Source organism: Argiope bruennichi, chromosome 10 (assembly GCF_947563725.1).
Source record: "Argiope bruennichi chromosome 10, qqArgBrue1.1, whole genome shotgun sequence".
NCBI classification, from domain to species: domain Eukaryota; kingdom Metazoa; phylum Arthropoda; class Arachnida; order Araneae; family Araneidae; genus Argiope; species Argiope bruennichi.
In genome coordinates, this window is record NC_079160.1 from 99,445,859 (window position 1) to 99,462,939 (window position 17,081).

General features: G+C 31.0%; 1 protein-coding gene across 1 annotated transcript; it reads left to right on the forward strand.

Annotated features, from left to right (window-relative positions):
- The first annotated feature begins 2,899 nt into the window (after window positions 1-2,899).
- Window positions 2,900-14,817, forward strand: LOC129989013 (sodium-dependent glucose transporter 1A-like). Its single transcript, XM_056097320.1, has 5 exons — window positions 2,900-2,993; window positions 7,380-7,489; window positions 7,634-7,760; window positions 10,944-11,105; window positions 12,888-14,817. Exons 2-5 carry the CDS (start codon window positions 7,418-7,420, stop codon window positions 13,907-13,909), a joined length of 1,383 nt encoding a protein of 460 aa, XP_055953295.1. The 5' UTR covers window positions 2,900-2,993; window positions 7,380-7,417; the 3' UTR covers window positions 13,910-14,817.
- Window positions 14,818-17,081: the final 2,264 nt, after the last annotated feature.

Consider the following 17,081-nt stretch of genomic DNA (forward strand, 5'->3'; position numbering starts at 1 on the left):
TGAATGTTTGTAATCAGGAGCTTTGCGCTTGTTATGTTCATATTTGAATTGGATGATTATTATGAAAGACATCTTAAGACAATGAAACTTACTCAGACCAGTTAGTTGCAGAATTAATTTCATCCTTTTTTTACAAAATGATGTAATTCATATACTTTTGAAAAATATTTTAGCAGTTCCAGAATCTTTTGAATATTTTTAGTTAGTGTTTTTCATCTGTTTTATTTTCAAAAATAAAATATTTTTCATTTTAGCTGTGATGCCAAATTACTTGAAGTCACATTAACACTGAAAATGTAACAGCGCATGTCCCCCCCCCCCCATAGTGCATTCTTTAGCTATTGTGTAACCTCTAATCCTTTCCTTCTGAAAATTACTCAAGAGGTTTAAAAATACAGTGGCTTGAGGCACTTTGGCTATGCCTTGTGATAATGCATTGATTGCAGATGTTAAGCATCCATTCTGGAATTCAATATTAACTAAAAAAATTGAATTTTATTTGGAGGATTTTAAACGCACTTCTTATCCTTATTTATAAATTCTAAGAAAATAAGATTTTTTTTAATTCGAAAAATTAAGAAATGTTAAAATATAATTTAAAATACAAATTGAGTAGCATATCAATTTATATTTTAATCAGACACAATTAATTGAGAATGTATTAATTGCTATTAATTATGTATTATTGTAATTAAGAATATATTAGTTTATTATTCAATTATAATCACATGATAGTAGTAATAATTTCTTGTCTGAGCCATTTCATATTTATGAACATTATGAATTCTTGGAAATGTTTGATTAATGGAATTATGGTGGAACATTGAGATCACAAATAGTTTAACTCTTCAAACATAATAATAACCAGGTTCTAAAACATTTTCTTATCTTTACTCTAAAGTATGAATTGCGTTATGCAAAAATGTCCTTTTAGTCAAAACTTTTGGTTATATTTACTTCCCCTTAAATCTCTTACGCATAAACAAATATTCATGATTCCCCTCTATAATAATATCTTTAAGCATCAGATTGTGATAGGTAACTAAACAATGTTAATTTAATTGGCTAGCAACTCCACTGTTTATTAATTATATGAACTATTCTTAAGGAGTCGAGTGACATTAATTAAAGTGTAAAAACGTAACGATTCGATTTATATATTAAAAATTACTGTCGTAACTTTATTTTCTTATTCATCGTATAAACTATTCAGAAATTAAGCAGAATCCTTCTTCCTCTTCTTTCAAAAAGGGAAGAAAATCACAAGATAAAATATTTGGTGAAAAATGGTCAGTGCAAAAATGTAACCTATTGTAGAAATAACATTTTATAACTTCTCATAATTTATAAGAAGTAAATTAGTCTGAAAACAATATCGGGCTAAAATTTAAAATCGATGTTTAAGATCCTTAGCAGTAATGCGATTAAAAAAAAATCTATGGAACATAATAATAAAATGGAAGAATAATAAATTTCATATTAGTATCTCCTAAACAACATAATTTTATAAATTTAAAATGAATTATGCTTCTCATAATTTATAGGAAGTATACTAGCTAGAAAACAATTTCGGGTTAAAATTTAAAACCGATGCTTAAGATCCTTAGCAGTAATGTGATTAAAAAAATCTATGGAACATAAGTAAAAAAAAATGGAAGAATAATAAATTTCATATTAGTATCTCCTAAACAACATAATTTTATAAATTTAAAATGAATTATGCTTCTCATAATTTATAGGAAGTATACTAGCTAGAAAACAATTTCGGGTTAAAATTTAAAACCGATGCTTAAGATCCTTAGCAGTAATGTGATTAAAAAAATCTATGGAACATAAGTAAAAAAAATGGAAGAATAATAAATTTCATATTAGTATCTCCTGAACAACATAATTTTATAAATTTAAAATGAATTATGCTTCTCATAATTTATAGGAAGTATACTAGCTAGAAAACAATTTCGGGTTAAAATTTAAAAGCGATGTTTAAGATCCTTAGCTGTAATGTGATTAAAAAAAAATCTATGGAACATAATAATAAAATGGAAGAATAATAAATTTCATATTAGTATCTCCTGAACAACATAATTTTATAAATTTAAAATGAATTATGCTTCTCATAATTTATAGGAAGTATACTAGCTAGAAAACAATTTCGGGTTAAAATTTAAAACCGATGTTTAAGATCTTTAGCTGTAATGTGATTAAAAAAAAATCTATGGAACATAATAATAAAATGGAAGAATAATAAATTTCATATTAGTATCTCCTGAACAACATAATTTTATAAATTTAAAATGAATTATGCTTCTCATAATTTATAGGAAGTATACTAGCTAGAAAACAATTTCGGGTTAAAATTTAAAACCGATGTTTAAGATCTTTAGCTGTAATGTGATTAAATCTCTTATCTCTTTAACTCTTATTCGGGAGTATCCAAGAAAATTTTGGAGATATCAATTTCGTTGGTTTAACCGATAACATAAATACTAAAAAGCCACATGTACCCATAAAAATTTACAACTTCTCAAACTATTATAAAAGTGAAAATAACAAATGAACGTGATAAAGTACAGAGTGACTTTCATTTTTCTGTATATCTGAAACTTAAGAATTTTATTTAATGAATGGATGAATTAAAAATTTGCAAAAGTGCCTAATCTCTTGAATCAGTAAGTTTAACACCACTCTGTAGCAAAGGAAACTCATTTTATCCTACTTTGCAAATTCCCTTTATCTTTCCATATGTATAAAGAGATTTAAAGCTCTTAATTCATCTGGTTGTCTACATTCACGCTAAAGAAATCCCTTTCGAAAAACCACTTTTTTCAGATAAAAGATAAAATCTCGAAGCTAAATGGATTAATGTGTAAGCCTTATGTCTTTTGGCGAAGAACGGTCATAGACATTTAACAAAAAATTCTTTCTTTCATCGTCAGCAATCTTTAATAACAAAAATCTTCTTCGATACCAGTAAGAATCTTCTGTTATTAGATGTGAGTAATATCATTTTATTTAAATGTTATAAAATATATGCATTAGTATTATTCCTTTTTGAAGGTGTACTTCTAACTTTATTATATACGAAGAGAAAGTATTGTAGTCTTCAAAAAAATCGAACTCGAGATTTTGAAGAATTTTCAACTTTCAGACATCCCGAGTTCGTTAAGCACATTTTTGAATTATCTGCCTGTCTGTCTGAAAACACAATGGGTTACAAACGCTTTGAGCTAAACTAATGAATTTTGATATATGGTCTTTATACCAAACTTTGTAGATTTCTGTAAAATTTCGATTAAAATCCATTTAAAGAAAGTTATCTGAGTGCATGGGAAAGCGGTAACTACGAAACGTAAAGAGCTTGATAGATAAAATTTGGCACATAGGCTTGTCATCTAAAATCTAGATTTTTATGACATGAAATTTTGGTCCAAATCTGTCAAACAGTTGATCGTTTCTCGGTCTGCTCTTTTGCAAACATGCAAAGGCGACATTTGAGGAAATAACAGTTAAGGTTAACAAAATTTGGTTCACAGTTTTAAAATCTGAAGTGGAGATTCTTATTAAATTTTGAATCAAATTTGTCGACGTTTGTTATAATGTTCAGTTAAATTTGTCGCCGTTACTCGGCTTGTATTTTCTCATGCATTTAAACGAGATGATTTAAAAAGTAATGACTTGACTAAATAAAATTTGGTATGTGATTTTTTGAGATTATCAGAGTCAGAAAAATGAGAAAGAAAATGATAGTTTAAGGCAACATTCATTTGTAATTTTTTAGTAATATATATATTGATTAATATAAAATGAAATAAAATTCTTTAAGTCAGTTCTTGTTGATGTATGATGTCTTTGAGTTCTTGTTGATGTATGCTTTCCTATGACAGAATTATTCATTGGATACAGTTAAAGCGACATCATGTATAATAAAACATTCATTGAATTTATTTGTATATATTTTTATTGAATCCCATGATTCAGTGGGCAATTAAAACATCAGAACGTCTTTTTAAACAGAAAAATTCTTTTTTATTAATATTGTATCCATATTTTGAAGGGGAATTTAATTGACTTTTTTATATATTTCCATATACAAATGTTGCTTAAAATCCGTTATTCAGAATAATTTACTTTTAATTTTAAAAATAGTTTAATTAATGGAATGAAACAATCTTTATTAGCATTTTAAAATTTTTAAAAAAGATATTTCAAATTTTCTTTTTAGCTGTCGTTTTGTCATTATTGTCCTTTCTTTTAATTATACATGGATACAAATTTTCATTGCAGCTTTATTTATATTTGATTTCCATATTATCTTTTTTAATCTTTATTTTTAAAAATAGTTTTTACCATAGGTAGAAAAATGCGCTCTTAAATAAATGGTTTAATATTTTCAGTGGCGAATAAAAATATGTTATTATTCTAAATATTTTTGTTGATGATTAGAATATTCATAATGATTGAATTAGTCATAATAGCTGGTCAATGACTAGAATAATATAAATGACCAGAATATTCCTAATATTTTTTATTTAAAGTGAATGACATCAATGCATGTAAGAAATCTCATGTTAAATTTCATAGCACGGCGAAAACGAAATATTTTTTGGTTGTTGTTTAGGGAAAACGAGATTACTTATTGAAGAACTTGCACCACATTTTGATAAAGATGTTCAGTTTAAATGGAAGGACATTATACAAAATTTAATTCATTTAATTTTTTGATTTTTTTGGGACAACATGATACATAAATGTTTGCTTTCTAAATCGGGTCAGTGTAATACAGAAAATACAGTGCGAAATGCAATATACAAGGACTATAAACTTTTGTAAGCTGTTACTTGATTCTTAGTTGATGATACATCTGTTTTGGTACAATGCAGAAAAGAGAAATTTATTCTTATAGCATTGCAAACATTTTTAAGAATGAAAGAATGATTATAGATTTGTAGAATTGCTGCGAATATTAACATCAATTTAATTTTGTTCGAAGGTCCCGTAGAATTAGCAACTAAGGTTAAATATGATAGTATAAAAGTGGACAGCAAACTCATATATCAGGCATACGCATCACTTCTGCTTCATGAGCACAACAGCCCCTTGCAGACCTTGGCTGCTTCAACCACGCTCACTTTCCAGTGCTCTCCATCCCCAGCAACTCCCTTCCAGATTTTTTATGCTCAAAACACTCAGGTCTCTTTCCACATCATCCAGCCATCTAGTTGGAGGCCTTCCTCTGGTACATAGGATTTTTAAAAGTCGTTATGTTGAGAGCTTCTCAAGATTTGGCCGAGCTACCTATTGCTCCGGATAACCAGTGTTATCTGTGGCTGCCTATAGAGTTTGTATAATTCAAATTTGAATCTAGTTCGCCAACAACTTCTGTCTAGTATTGGGCCAAAGATGATTCTAAGGATCTTCCTTTCGATCATGTTCAGAGATCGGTGAGTGTCCAAATTAAGAGTTCAAGTTTCACTTTCATAGAGCAGAACAGGCATAATAAGAGTCTTATAAACTCTTAGTTTAGTTTTTCGATTGATTAAGTTTGATTATTATTGTCATTAATCATTGTGCCAAGGTATTTGAAATGATAGACTTTTTCGAAGATATGACCGTTAATATACAGAGGAACACTGTGATTTATAGTTGAGGGCAGGATTTCCGTAAATTTGGTTTTATCTTCGTTGATGGTAATGCCCACATTTGTGGACAGAAGTTTCCAAAGCTTGAAAATACGCATCACATATCAAGTAAAATTTTCAACAAAAACTTATTTGTGGTTTACCCTTTAACTTTTTAACATCTAAGCACCTTTCACGTGGCAGTTCCTTTAACAACCGAACTTTTTCGACTCTTGTAGCTGCACACCATGATTGTCGCAATGCAATTTTCTAAGCAGAGGGTTATCTGCTCCCTGACTTTCAAAGTAATAAATCTGTTATCGCTCTATATTGAGCCTTGCAATTTTTCAACATCAAGCTTGCATTTCCTTTCAGCCTCTTTAAACCAGTTTCAGCTTTTCTGTATCATTTATCGTTAAAAGAACACTCCACTGGGAAACATTTCTATTGTTGTTGTTGCTTATCCCCTTTGGATTGAACGTCAATTCAAACCATCCAAGAGGTAGAATCGCATGATAAGATTGTAAACTGACTTCCCCTCATTCACCAGCTGCCTCACAGAGGCGCCAATACAGTCAAAGATATGAGGAGGAGAAGCTTCATCTGAGCAACGGAAAAGGGTATGCATCTTTTGGCCTAGCCATCTAGCCAGATCTTAGCCTAGAAAAGCGTATACGACTGATCCATGGAAAGTGGTAAGATGCAGCTTCAATTTCATGTGAGGAACTTCAAGGGCTTCCCCTCATTTCTTTTAGCAAAAAATCATAAAATCTTTTCTATTTTGAGTAAAAAACATAAAAAATAGAAACCAAACTCTTTGAAAGCAGTTAAAAAAATACGCAAGCAAACTATTTAGTGAATGCCTTCTTGTGCCTTATCACTTTAAAGCACTTGGGAGTTGTGAATAAAGCCGCAACCAACAGAAATAATATCGATATCCTAGGTGTTTAACACATTGGTTGTTTTTCATACCTATCTCCTCTCGAAAGAAAGTAGGTGCCCTAAACCGATCCTCTTCAGAAGTTAAGTCGAACTTTTGAAAGCGCCTCAAACTGCCACATTGGAAGTGAAAGGGTAATGGATAGATATTGCAAGCTATCGCCCAAAAATAAAATGCTTTTGTGCAAACAAGTAATCAGGACCATTCTTATGTTTAGATTTTTTTACCTGATCAACATAAGTTAAAGACTTGGATTAATAAATAACGTCCTTGTTTATGATGATGATGTCCTGATAAAAGACACATTTTTGTTCTAATCGGTTGAGAAAAATGTGGCTAAAGTGCAAATTCGATTTCCGCATACCATTAGCCGCATATCAGAGATTAATCGCCAAATAACTCGCCAAGGCTGACACGACAGATTCAGCAAAAATGCTAAATTCATGCCAGAATTTAATATTTCTTAACTATCGTACGCCGATGCCTTGTAAGGCCTTCTCTGGTACAACAAGTTTATTCTGGGGTATGCGAGAAAGCTTTGTGGAGACAACTCCCACTGTTTCTTTATAAATATCTCAAAAGCTTCCTCGATATTTTGAAATTGTTAACTGTATTATTATTTATGAATATTTATTTGTATCTTTTTTTGAGTTTCTCGAAATTCCTTTAAACCTCATCTGGATCTCTAATTGTCCAATTCCAATCTGAAATTCAGAATTTCTGTTCATTATAACATCATGCAAGGTAACTATTGTATTCTTCATAAGAAATGCGAATCTTTATTTACTTGTTATATTCATAAACTTATTGTTTTTTCCTAGCAAAAATTTGGAACAAGCCTTAGACTTCTTGTCTGAGAATGACGAGGTTATCATCAAAGGCGCTTAGGATCATCAAAACATGTAATCTGTATGCCAGTTGCATATCTTCAGTGAGTATTACCTCTGTTACTATTAGTCAATATCAATTAAAATGTTTTAGAATAAGTTATTCTGTCGAATCCTTTTTTTCGAAAAGATATTTTCTCAGTTACCAACGAATTATTTCTAATACTATTCTGCTTCTTTATTTTCAGGGTATTTCAATAGCAGTGGTCGGACCCTGCCTGCTGGACTTTCAAGAACTCGTCCATACTGACACTGAGCATATAGCAATCATATTTACTTGCCGATCAGCGGGATATTTAGCTGGTTCTCTGCTTGGTGAGACAAAATTGATTAAAAATCTTTTTTTTCTTCAATAAAATGTTATTATCTTTCACCCCCAAAAAAGTGGGGACCTTGGAAAAGATTATGAATGCCACGGGTGCTCAAATTCTTATTTTCAGATTTTCGGACAGAAGTTTTATATGCTTCATAGAATAGTGTTCACTATCACTAGCGTCACTAGTGTTCACTATCGGGAACACTAACGCTCATACAGTCAGACAGACTTCCTCTGAATGAATTTGGTTAAAATTTGATGGAAGTCAAAAAAATGTGGTTCAAAGTCCAAACTCTAGATTTCACCCGACTAGATAAAAATATTTCTGAGTTATCTTGTTTTTCAGAAACGCAGACATAATTAGAAAAATGTGTTTTCGGGACACAGGGAGGTCTAAAATATGAAAATTCTTCAAAATTTCGAATTTAAGTTTTTGACATATACCATGGTTTTGTATACTTGGTATATGAGAGAGTAAAAAATTAGAAATTTAACGACATACATAAAAAAAAAGATAACTTTTAAAATCTTTTAAGAACAAACCTGTATTCCTTTTTATTTTCTGATGTTTGAATCTCGGAAGAGGAAATACAGCTATTGTCAAAGGTTTGAACTTGAGTTTTCGCCGAATTTCCACGTTTCAAACCTTCCTGAGTCGGAAAAGCCATTTTTGAAATTAGGTCTATTTTAGGTATAGGGTCTTTACACCAAATTTTCATCAAATTTAGGACCGATGCATTTAGAGGAAGTCTGTATGTCCAGCTGTTTCCAGTACTGCAGAACAGGATAACTACAAAAGACAGATTGATAAAATTCGGTACAAAGAGTTAGACTGATAAAATTCGGTAAACTGATTTATATCTAAAATATAGTTTCTTATCAAATTTTGAATTAAATTTGTCAAAGAGTTGACCGTCTATTGGCCTGTATTTCCTTATGCGTACAAAAGCAATAACTCAGAAAAGCAGGAATTTAGATCAATGCAATTTGGTGTGTAATGACAAAAAATTGTGAAATCCTAATTCAATTCCTCGGAAAAGAGGCATCCAAAATACATAGTTGCACGATAGATTCATAAAAAATGCTAATTTCACGCCATATATCTACATTTCACAGCTAATTTTCGCCAGTACAATGTAAGTCTTTCGCAGCCTTCCCCAAGGTCTACAATTTTATGCAGAAGGAGTGAGAAATGATTTTATTGGGGAGTAAGCGAGAAAATTCCAGAGATATCTCTTATGCTGGATTTTAATGAGCATCAGTTAAAATAGCGATTGGGTAGAAAGAAGAAGATAAGAACCTTGACCCATTATTCTTCAATACCATTCAAGTCTTTCGCAGCCTTCCCCAAGATCTTCAATTTTCTGCAGAAGGAGTGAAGAAAAATTTTATTTAGGAGTAGGCGAAAACATTTCGGAGATACCTCTTACCTAACCTGAATTTTTGTTCAGAGTAAGTTAAAATAACGAAGAAATTGAAACATATTTGGCATTGTGGACAAAAGTTGCAAGTTTCTAACAACTTTTGATCGAGAACTGTTAAATGAAGGTTTGCGTTTATACTTTTGTATATATTAACATTAAAAACGGAACGATGCAAATGGAATAAATTTGGAATATAGTTTTATGGCCAAATTTATCCAGGGATATAAAATTTTAGACAAAATAAGACAACGGGATTATATGGCAATCAGAAAAAATATAAATAATATAGCTCAAAAATGTAAAAAACGATGTGTAATAATTTTTGCACATGATTTTTATATCAGTAGTGTAGTTTTTTCTTTCAGTTGGAAAATTTGGATCACTCTGAAGAGCGGGAAAAAATACTATTTCAATGCAATATAGTTTGTATACATGCACAACATATAATTGATTATTCAGTTCTTTATTTAAAAAAATTAGGAAGTTGTACAAAAAAACATGTTAGAAATGTAACTTTGTATTGTGGTAAGTTTATGGAGTAGCTTAAAACGAACTGATAAATGTTTTAAACGCACAGGTACGAGGTTCGATCCTCCGGCTGGGAAAAATCCACTCGAACTTTCATCGCTTCAGTGGGTTGATAAAATGAGGACCAAGCATGCTTGGGAACTAAATACTAGGGGTTCCGCATTAGGCTGACCACCTACCCAGGACATACGCCTTGCACCCCAGGATCCTCGGTCAAGAAAGCAGGGCACTGAAGGCTCCGGCCCACATGGACTGTCGAACCACTGAGTTTAGTTTAGATAAATGTTTTTATGGCACAAAATATTCTGTTCAATTTAATATGTGCAATCCTTGTCATTATGAATAAATTACATAGCGACCGTAAAACATGATTCCTTGATCGGATCTGTAGTTTGAAGTACTGAAAGAAACGAAACTAAATTTTTTATACAAACTGTAGAAGACATGGGAAAAAGAATTCTGCAAAAAATTTAGTATTAATAAAAACCAGTAAGAGAGATGCAGACGCAATTACAAATACAACGAGCCATAATGAGCCTACGGAAAATTACATAAGTTAAAAGTTTATTAATGTTCGAGTGATAAAGACTTCACTTGAATAAATTGAATGTCTGGTTTACATTATGTAACTCACACAAAATAATCTTTTATCAATCAGTACTGGGAGGGGGGGTTCTGGATTATATTTTCATTGTATTGATCTTCCTCAGTGACAAAGAAATTACTTCAGCGACTTTTATAGAATTAGGAAAGTCAACCATCTAATTCTCCGACCCGCCAACAAGGCACACGGATTTAAACCATAAAAACTGAATGACCGAACCGCCGTAACAGCAACATTGGCTGGAACTGTGGTTGAGTCCTAAGGGCCGTCACCGGCCACGGTACAACCCTAGCCGAAGGAAGTACGTCCCGTCATCGATGGGAGGAGTCAGATCCCCCATCTATTAGTGTACCCTCCGGGGTGGCGAGATCCAATTACCATGCCAGAAGCATCTCATCCTCATTTCGAGGTGCCCCCCCGGGGGGTTTCTATAGAATTAGTAAAATCTTTCTTCGTGCAACTCGTTTCCTCATGCTCACCATAATATGCTTATGGAATATGGTTTTATTCCATTCATCCATTTCAATTGCAAATTCCTCCAAACAGTGCAACAGCTCTATTGGAGGAATTTGTGACAGTTCTGCACATTTAAATTCATTATAAAATCATCACTTTTTCTCTTTTAGGTGGAGCCTTATTCGATCTTACAGAGAAGAAACAGTTTCTGATGACTGTCTTGAACTTTCTCATAGCTCTCAGCGTATTTGCTATTCCTTGGTCTGAAACAGTAGAAATGCTTGCAGGATGGTTGGTTTTGAGTGGACTTTCCACGGGTGCTTTGGATACAGGTGAGGTGGGATTTGCTGAAGAGTGCGTACAAACTGCGAATTCTGTATTTATATTGTTGGAAATGATATTTTCTACAAATAATGAGAATATAATTAATTAGACGTGCTATTTTTTATAATTTGAAGCAAATTGCGCCAACGTTAAGAGGAGGAATAGCAAACTATTGTCCTCTCTAAGTTAACGTGAAATTGAAAAGTGGCCAATTTTCACCATTAACAATAATTATATCAGATAAAGCATTCTTACATCATTACTTGTTAGGTGTATTGACTTATACGTACCTGTTGTATTTCTCCCCAGAATATCTGAATTGCCAACAATTTTGTAATGGTTTCGAAAAAGTTTGCTTCAGTATTTCAGTTAATGCTTTATTTGACCATGTTCCGAGCTAATGAAAGTTAATAAATGAGTCATTATTAGGTACATTTTGGTTCAGCCCTTTTAATAACTTCTTGGGATATCAATATTATTCTCCCCCCGTCAAAAAAAAGATTTCGAAAGATTCACTTTGTAACCAGTATATGGTATAGAAGAATGGTCTATGATAATATATTTAACTTTTATTATCAACAAATCTTAGAGATTGAAAAATGAAATTTTGTGTGCTTATAGAAAAATGAGTGAAAAACAATTTACTCTCTGACACATTTTCCTTATAGCTAATAGTTATTTCGTTTTTTTTAGTTTTAATTCTCAACAATTATAGAAGCCAAAGTGTTTACACTCTGCCGTGTTTATATATATATATATATATATATATATATATATATATATATACAGCGAACTACTCAGTGTACAGGCTCCATAATTTCTGAACCTACTATTCAAGACATGGGAAGACGGTTGCGCGAAAGGAAATTTAGTTCCAGAAACACCGATAGATGGCGCTCTCTAACAAAAATAGATGGAAAAGACTCAAAAGACACATAAATAACACATTTTTTTCGAATGTATCAAACGTTCAATCACCAGGACTTTATCGATGCTTACCAGCTTGTTAAACTGCGGATTCTAATTGGTCGCTTAAGATGTTCCTCACATGCAGAGTGATACTGTCCTTTAAATCTGCCAAGTTCACCAGACATCCTCGATAAACAAGATTTTTTAAATATCGCCGAAGCGGAAAATCGCAGGGATTAAGATGTATAGAAACGAGATGGTTAGGTTGCCGGCAAACCATGACTAATTACTTTATCATTAGTAAAATGTTGCCGGAGAAACTGTCCAATGAGTAGAGGCGCTTCAACTTGCAGAAAGGTAATTGAATCAGGACAATGGCGCTGTTTCATTTGGGGTACAGCAAAATTTTCGAGTATGTTCTGCTGGTCTTTGTGTAAATTCTGAAGTCAATGAAACTCTTGAAGTGCAGCTGTAGCATTTCCTTAGTTTTCATAAAACAACTTAACAAGCAAAAGGCGAAGCCATCGCTGATAAGAATAACATTTTATCAGCTTTATCTTTTTTATGCCTAGAACAGCTGCTGCAAGCCAAGGATTTATGCAAATTTACATTGCAAAATTGCAGTTATAATGGCAGTTTCAGTTTATTCACTTTTTTATTTTCTTTCTTTTCAATTCAGCAATAGAAACAAGAAAGTGAAATTTAAAATTCGAAAGTGCCTTCTCTCTCTTATATATATATATATATATATATATATATATATATATATATATATATATATATATATATATATATATATATATATATATATATAAAATTGTGTTTGGAAAATTGAAGTATCAAAGTTACTTGTAGTAATAGAAGGCCTTTTTTATTCTTAGGTTTAAATGTTTGCTGTCTCAATCTATGGGGTAAAGAAAGCGGACCTTTTTACCAAGCTCTCCACTTCACGTACAGCTTCGGAAGTCTTTTAGCACCCCTTATAGTGGCACCTTTCCTCGGAGATTACCATCATGAATCACTTATCAATGGCACATCATCATTTCTGAACGAAACATCAGTGGAATTCAGCAGTAATTTCAACAATACCAGCACAAATTTCAACAATTATAACAATTTCCATAGTTCTGAAATTCCATCTCTAACGTATGCTTACCTAATTATGGGAGGATACTCGCTTCTAGTTGCCGTTTCTTTTCTTACTGTGTGCATCATCGCGCCATTAGATGTCGGCATTAGCAAAAGTGAAACGGCCGAAACAAAACAAGAAAATGTTGCCTTTGTCACTATAGTTGTAATGCTTGCTTTTTCACTGTTATTCGTAGTAACAGGTACACAAATAAGTTACGCACAAATGATTGCCACACACTCAGTCAAAGGTCCTCTACACTTGACATCAGTCATTGGTTCATATGTTACTTCCTCATTCTGGGCAGCTCTTACTATTTCGAGATTTTCCTCCATATTTTTTGCCATTAAATTCAGTAGCTTAGCCGTTATAGTATTCGATCTTATTATATATTTTACTGGAGCTGTGGTTCTGCAGTTCTTAGCTGCATCGAGAGAATGGGCCCTATGGCTTGCCACAGTTTTGCTTGGGTTTGGCTTAGCCTCTTTGTTCGCATCAGTCATAACCTGGGTTGAGCGATATATCACCGTTTCTAATAAAATTCTTGGACTGTTCGCGAGTGGCTCAGCGTTTGGTGAAATGGTAATTCCTTATGTCATTGGTTACTTCCTTGAAAAAATCCCTGAGGTTCTTAGTTATGTGGTTACAGCATCGTGTGTCCTTTCAATTCTTCTGACAGTAATACTGTATTTAATATTGAGAAATAAGCAGGATAAGTATGTAGAAAAAGAAGGAATACCTAATATTGCTTTTGATGCAAATGCAGCAGCTTAGAAGATTATTTTGGATAGTTTTCATGCCAGATTTCTCAGGTACATAAAGAAAAAAAAAACTTACTTTTTTTCAAAAAAAAATATTACAAGGGATCATATCTTAGTTAAGGAGTTGCTATTATTTGAATTCGAATTTTAAATAAAAGCAGTTATGCAATAGAGACCCAACACACAACATTATGGGTTTTGCTAACTGCTTCTAAATGTAATATTTTACTGTAATATTTAATATTTTACGTTACCAGTAGTATCTCGTAATGAATGCAAGGAAAATATTTCTGAATGACTTCAAAATATATCACATTGCTTTTTTGACATAGTTAGACATCTATAATTAGTTATTTCTATAGTGACTGAAATTTAATAATTGATTTTGGAAGGATGTTCAGCATTACTTTAATACATCATGTGTTGCTGAACCAAAAGTGTCCTAAAAGGAGTATAATTCATATAGTTTTGGTTTGTATTGAAGCATTTAAATATGTTAAGGCTCCTTTGTTTCATATTTTCCTGCGAATTTTCAAACTATTATAAACATTTTAGAATGAGGACTTACTTATAATTTTGACGACTTTTCTGCAAAATATGTGTAAAATCTGCAAAATGATAATTTTAGAGAATTCTAAGCTATTTTAATAGGACACGAATGGATATCGTTAGAATGAACTAATGATTATAAAAAACAAGACTTTGAACAGTTTTGAAGAAATCTGTTTTATATTGATTCCTGTTTTTAAAAATTCTGAAAATTCCATTTGTTTCGTAACTGCGAGAAAACGTGAAAATTATATTGTTATTCATGTGGTCTTTCAAGAATGTAAAAAGAAGACACTGTCCTAAAAAAGTCTCAAATTAAAATGATCAGTATAATGAAAATTATAATTTGATTTTAACATTCTTAGTGGTAAATATTTATTCTACACATTTAACTTAAATATGCCTTTAGATTTATATTTCTATCTAGAAATTTTGGTCAACATAAGATTTATTTATTTCAATACAAATTATTAAATGTAACTAAAAGAGAAAAAAAGAAACTATAATTAGAATTAGCTTTAATAGAATAAGCTTTAATTAGAATTAATAAATTAAATATATAATTTTTCAGAAAATAAAATTCGTTTACCAAAAACTTTTTTAAAAAAATATATAATATATAAATAATTTTATGAATTTATTATTAAATTATTCAAAAGTTATTGAAAAAAAGGCAGAAATGATTGAGTAAAAATGTAAATCTTCATTATACAATATATAAATAAGAAGAAAAAAAAAGGAATTGTTTAAACATTTTTTTATCTAAAAAACTTTATGAATTGCACTTTTTTATCAGTAAGAAAAAGTTAATTACATTAAATTTGTCTTAAGAGTAAAATAAAATTCCATTTCAAATTGTTAGATCTGCTGTTATAAACAAAGTACTTTCAACAATTGATGTTAGACTTGATTTTGCTAGTAAAATTATGTATAACATATATAATTAGTAAGCTGTTTTATAATTAGCTTTTTAAAATGATGAACTAATTTAAACAGAAGGAATTCAGACAATTATAAAACATAAAAAAATCATCAAAATCTCTAGAGCGAATTTTTCGACTATTACAATCTTTCTTTTGTATACTTCCTGTACTAGAAAGCATAAAAATAGTAATGATGAAATGCAGGCAAGATGTACAATATTATTATGATACAAATTACAATACTTACTTTTTGTATACTTCGCTTATGAGAAACCATGAAAGTAGTAATTATAAATTGTGATTAAATGGTGCAATTATTAAAAAGCTCTAATTAAAATATCTTTTTATATTGTTCACAACAATAAGGTAGTAATGTTGAAATGTAATAAAATGGCACTCCTGTTTCAATAATGTGGATTACAATAATAACCTTTAATATTTATATGTGATGAAGTGAATTGATAATAATGATGAAATGAAGCAAAACTTCTAAGTATTAATGCAGTATTAATTACAATCTTCTTGTATATTTCATCTTGGGATCGTCTAAAAATAATAATGATGAAATGTATTAGAATGGTATTCTAGTACAATGATACAAATTACAATAATTTCTTTTTATATATTTCATATACGAGAAACTATGAATTAATAATGGTGAAATATAATATGCGCATGTTCAACAATCTCATTAGTATATATTATGATACCCTCTTCTTGTATACTTTATGTACGAGAAACTATAAATATAATAATGACGAAATGCAATAAAATGGTTTACTTTTGTTTCCCGTTATTGTCAAACTTGTCATCAATGTTCCGTCAACGTAATATTATATTCTAAAAATTCCAGAATTTTATTCATTGCAGTAAAATGAACACTTATAAAAAATACTTATCTGATGTTTCCTTCCAAGTAATTATTCAGTATAAATATGAATTTTTAAAAATTATTTACACAAAGATGTAATTGCGGATTGCAAATCTACTTTTGCTGCCTCTTCCATTCATTCTTAACTTTACTTTTTTGGAACTTGAGAATCGTCGCTCCAAGAGCAAACTCTTCATCAAAGAAAAAAAAATCACATGGTGCAAGATCTGGAAAATGAGCTGATTGTGAAATTGCTGGAACAGGATGTTTTGACAGTTAATTTGATATTAGAAAGGATCCGTGAGAGACGATGACCTATCGTAATGCTCCTTTCGGGATTTGGTCTTCTTCTCTATGGAAACTTTAGAGTGCTCGTAGTCAAGAGTTAGGAGTGGATGAAACTTATTCTAATTAATTAGTTGCAGAATAATCCTCTTTTCGTAAAGAATGGTCTAATTCATATACTTTTGAAAAATATTTTAGCAATTCTGAAACCTTTTAAATATTTTTAGTTAGTATTTTTCATCTGTTTTATTTTTTTAAAAATTAAAAGATTTGTCGTTTTAGCTGTGGTGTCAAATCACTTGAAAGCTCATTAACAAAGAAAATGTAACAACGCATACTTCCTAATAGTGCATTGTTTAGCTATTGTGTAGCCTTCTGTTATTTCCTTGTGAAAAATACTTGATTTGGGCTTGATTTGTGTTTTGTCTTCGTCTAACATAACTGCACCAATCGTTGCATTCTCTGGCAAATAGTATTCATATTATTTCAATCTGGAGGAAGAGTTCGTGCCTGCTTATCTATTTGCTACTAATTGTAATTTCTTTAATTCTATTTAT

Bases quoted from the DNA above. Each gene is read 5' to 3' on its own strand.
- LOC129989013 (XM_056097320.1), top strand. From the start codon at position 7,418: ATGACGAGGTTATCATCAAAGGCGCTTAGGATCATCAAAACATGTAAT. The intron at 7,490-7,633 runs GTGAGTATTACC...CTTTATTTTCAG, and splicing joins ATGCCAGTTGCATATCTTCA to GGTATTTCAATAGCAGTGGT. The intron at 11,106-12,887 runs GTGAGGTGGGAT...TTTTATTCTTAG, and splicing joins CACGGGTGCTTTGGATACAG to GTTTAAATGTTTGCTGTCTC.